The sequence below is a fragment of the Cyprinodon variegatus genome, unplaced genomic scaffold (genome assembly GCF_000732505.1).
Source record: "Cyprinodon variegatus isolate N-32 unplaced genomic scaffold, C_variegatus-1.0 Scaffold1251, whole genome shotgun sequence".
NCBI classification, from domain to species: Eukaryota; Metazoa; Chordata; class Actinopteri; order Cyprinodontiformes; family Cyprinodontidae; genus Cyprinodon; species Cyprinodon variegatus.
The window spans coordinates 147002-150691 of NW_015151704.1; the positions used below are offsets into that span (position 1 = coordinate 147002).

The following is a 3690-nucleotide window of genomic DNA, read 5'->3' on the forward strand; positions in this document are numbered from 1 at the left end:
TAAATATCTACTTTTTTCCTTTTTTATGTCTACAGGCAATTCACATCATGATTGGCCTGCTTAATATTGGCCTCGGCATCATCGTGAGAGTGACATACATTTCTCCTTGGTATCTGGATTCCTATTATCCTGTCTGGATGGGATCTCTGGTGAGCAAACTAATGGATTTCAGATTGTGAGCCTTATCTGCAGTTGGAACATTTTTAATTTTGCTGCTCAATTCCCCACATGAACCAATGAGAGAAGCTGATCTGGGAGCTGGCAGGGAGACAGACACAGCACTGCAGATGCAGAGTGCTATGATCACTCCTCTGAAACCGTTTATTAACCCCTAAATTAACTTAAAATGTCAAAACCTGCCTTTATTTTTCTGGTGCCTGCAGTTTGTAGCACAGACCTGAAAAACACTAACATCTACTTCCAGCTGCCACCAACAGTAGGGGAAAACCCCAAGAGGCGACCGGGCCTGAGGCAGCTGTATGGTGTCTCATTTATTACCAAAGCCAACGAGCAAAATAAACATAATGGCATTTATGTTAAACTACTTCTGCGCATTGTTTATCTACCACCACACAGGAAAATCACACATGAACGAGAAAATGCCGCTCAGAGAGGAGAAAATTGCATCTTTTAATGCACCTTGATTTGCATCAACCATTGACTTTGCATGTAAAACGGCTGCTTCTGCTGCTCAAAGCATGTTTGATTTTAACAAAGCATTAGAGAGAATCTACAGGATGCATGAAAAGAGAAGCATGATGGACTAATGCAGGGGAATGCATCTAACATTCAAAATGCTGTGGAGAGTGGTTTCTTTGTGAATGTGTGACCTTTTGGCAGGACAGAGATTAAAAAGCTCAACGCAGGGAACAAAATGATGTCATTTTGTTCTCACAGCTGTGAGAGCGAGAAAAATCTTTTTCTTTTAGTGGAATTTGGAGAAGCTTGAGGCAGAATTCAGCTTCTATGATTTCATCTGTGGATCAATCTCTCATTGAAGACTATTTACTCCTCAATTCCAGTAATCAACCATTAGGCGCCGTAACGTGTGTTTCTCCTACATGATTTTTAGTTTTATTTTCGATGTAAAGTATTTAGGTTGTTTTTTCCTTTCTATCGTTTTTTCCAGTTCATTGTGTTCGGGATTTTGTGCCTTCTGTCTGAGAAGTATCCGAGTCCATGCCTGGTGAGTGATTAGATGAACACGTTCCTTTCTTCAGCTCTTCTTTGATTTCATTACATAAATACATTATTGGTTGTTTGTACATTAAATGATTCATCATCTTTCAGATCGTCCTCAATGTGATTTTCAACATTGCTGGAGCCGCTATGGCAATTGCTGCCATTGTGCTCTACAGCATATTTGAGGGAGATTTTTACTTCTGGTTTTCCTGTGAGGAGAACGAATACTACGTCGACTACCGGCGACATACAACCACAGCACCAAGTCCAGGCTCTGAATACATCAAGCAAAGATGCCTGGAGAATAGAGCTGTGTACACAGTAAGACAAAACTGTGGGATCAGTGATTTATCTATTTCTATTCTTTATGTACAATTTTAAACGGCTCATAGAATGATTCTATAGGGTATCTGGTCCTTCAGGTTTCTAATAGGGTGTGTAACATTGGTTGGGCTGAAAATGGCATATTAGCTGTTCTATGAGCCCTAATGCAATCCTTGTTAAAAGCCCTAGAATCAAACGACAGGTTTTACTCCATTTATGGTACGATCATGAATATTTAGATGAGCTGTGCTCTGATTGGTTGGTTTACAACGAGCGAAGCTGCTGAGCAAAGACGCATCATAGCAACAAGCACTCACTCACTGAAACATCGAGATTGTTGATATGGTAGGGGGACCAGACGTCCTCTTTTTCCTGGACATGTCCTACTTTTCTAAAACTAAGAAAATGTCCTGGGGGGGTTTTAAAGTCGTCCGGGATATTGGTCGACTACTCTACAGCAGAACCGAGCCATGAGCTCCGGGGCTGGTTTGGGGAACCCCGGCTGGGGCAGGGAGCAACCGAACCCGACCTGGTGACGGTACCTCGGCCCCCAGCCCCACTCCTCCTGCTGGGGACGGGCAGCTCGTAGCTCTCTGCTGAGGTCCGGTCCAGTCAGCGGGCCAGTAGTCGACACTTAATACCCACCCCCCTGGTTTCCCCGATAATTTAAAACATTGTGGTTGCCCAGACAATGGTAATAACATATTGCAGCATACATGTGCCGAACCGTTAGCGTCTGTGTTAGCGTGTCTAATGATCGATGAAGACTGGTCACCTGATTGATGACAAAACTGGAAACAATGGTGGACAAAGTAACTGCAAGACCATGGCATAAACGCATGATATAAAACCATGATATAAAGGCAGATCTGGGTAGGTCTGTGGCTAGCTGTGCTCAGTAGCTAACAGGTTAGCCTCTTTTAGCTCGTCCAGTTAGTCATATTAAGCTACACTATATTTAACTTTGTGTCAACAACAATCATTCATTTTCTCCAAGTAGAGAAATAATTAATGTAATCATGGTACTACAAGTACTTATTTCTATCCTTGACTCACTAAAGAATACTAATACACATCTTTTAAATATTTTTTTTGACCTTCCTGAGACAATTTAACGTTTTTTTTACATTTTCACTTGTCTGACATCATCATTGGGCATGGTCAGAGTAGACGGGCAAAATATGATTAAACCATTTTTATATATTGATGGAACAAATTTCATGCATTCATACATTTTCTATATAAACAAAGTGCTCGGTTGATGGACATTGATAAGAAGCGGGTTAATCCAGAGAACAAACTAATTCCTTTTATAGAGCTGAAGGTATCTGTGTTTGTATTCTGCAGATGCTGATTAGAGGCATAGTTGGCATCCTGATCGTCCTGTCGGTCGTGGAGGTTTGTGTCGCCATCAGCTCTGCTGTGTTGGAGATCAAAGCTCTGAAACGCAGCAGAGAGAAGCAGGAGAAGGTGAAGTATTGATCAACAAGATTCATGTTCAATCTGTATATTTGCAGAGTTAATGATCAGTAAGTGGACTAACTTCTGGATTAGAACTGAAATTAGATTTGGATTTTTCTGAACTTTAAAATAGATAAAAATTAAGTGGTTAACTACAAGAAATTCTTCTTTATGCATTCATCTAAAAAACTTTTTTTTTTGTCTTTCATATTTGTATTGATTTGTATATAGGGCAAGGGTAACAAATTAAAAAGTGAGCGGGGTCCGAATAAGGAAAATTATCAACCAGTAAAAGTCCGGAGATTTTTATCCGTTACTTTAAACATCATTTAACACAGAAATAAAATGGGGTTTTTATGCATTCATGATATATATTGACTTTTTAAATAAAAAAACATAAAAAAAAAATAGAACTTTTTCCCATTTTAAGTGTTTTTGAACAACAATCATTCAACGCTCCGGAGGGCTTTACCGTATTAACAGGAGAAGCGGGGCAAGTGAATTAGACACTGTCGTCGGACAACATGCAGTAATTTATAAATGTTTTAAGGCCCCGTCCACACAAAGTCAAAACGAACACGAAACGCTAATATTTTCCAGAACGTTTGTCTTAAAGACGAAGACGTAAAATAAATGTGATCGTCCACACGAATGCATGAAAACGCTGCAAAATGTATGCCAGGCCTGTAAGTGGCGCTGTGGTGCCAAAGCAAAAATAAGCGA

The 3690-nt window shown here is 40.2% G+C and overlaps 1 protein-coding gene across 4 annotated transcripts in view; it reads left to right on the forward strand.

Moving 5' to 3' along the window:
* Positions 1–3008, forward strand: part of LOC107102406 (B-lymphocyte antigen CD20-like) — a 9095-nt gene extending 6087 nt beyond the window's left edge. For 2 of the 4 annotated variants that reach the window (XM_015401714.1, XM_015401712.1), the window contains exons 3-6: positions 36–149; positions 1130–1186; positions 1291–1503; positions 2854–3008. In XM_015401714.1, coding sequence (XP_015257200.1) covers positions 36–149; positions 1130–1186; positions 1291–1503; positions 2854–2988 — 519 coding nt within the window. In that variant the 3' untranslated portion in view covers positions 2989–3008. The remainder of the gene's footprint in view (positions 1–35; positions 150–1129; positions 1187–1290; positions 1504–2853) is intronic. The other 2 variants (XM_015401716.1, XM_015401715.1) reach the window with 1 other exon arrangement.
* The last annotated feature ends 682 nt before the right edge of the window (positions 3009–3690 follow it).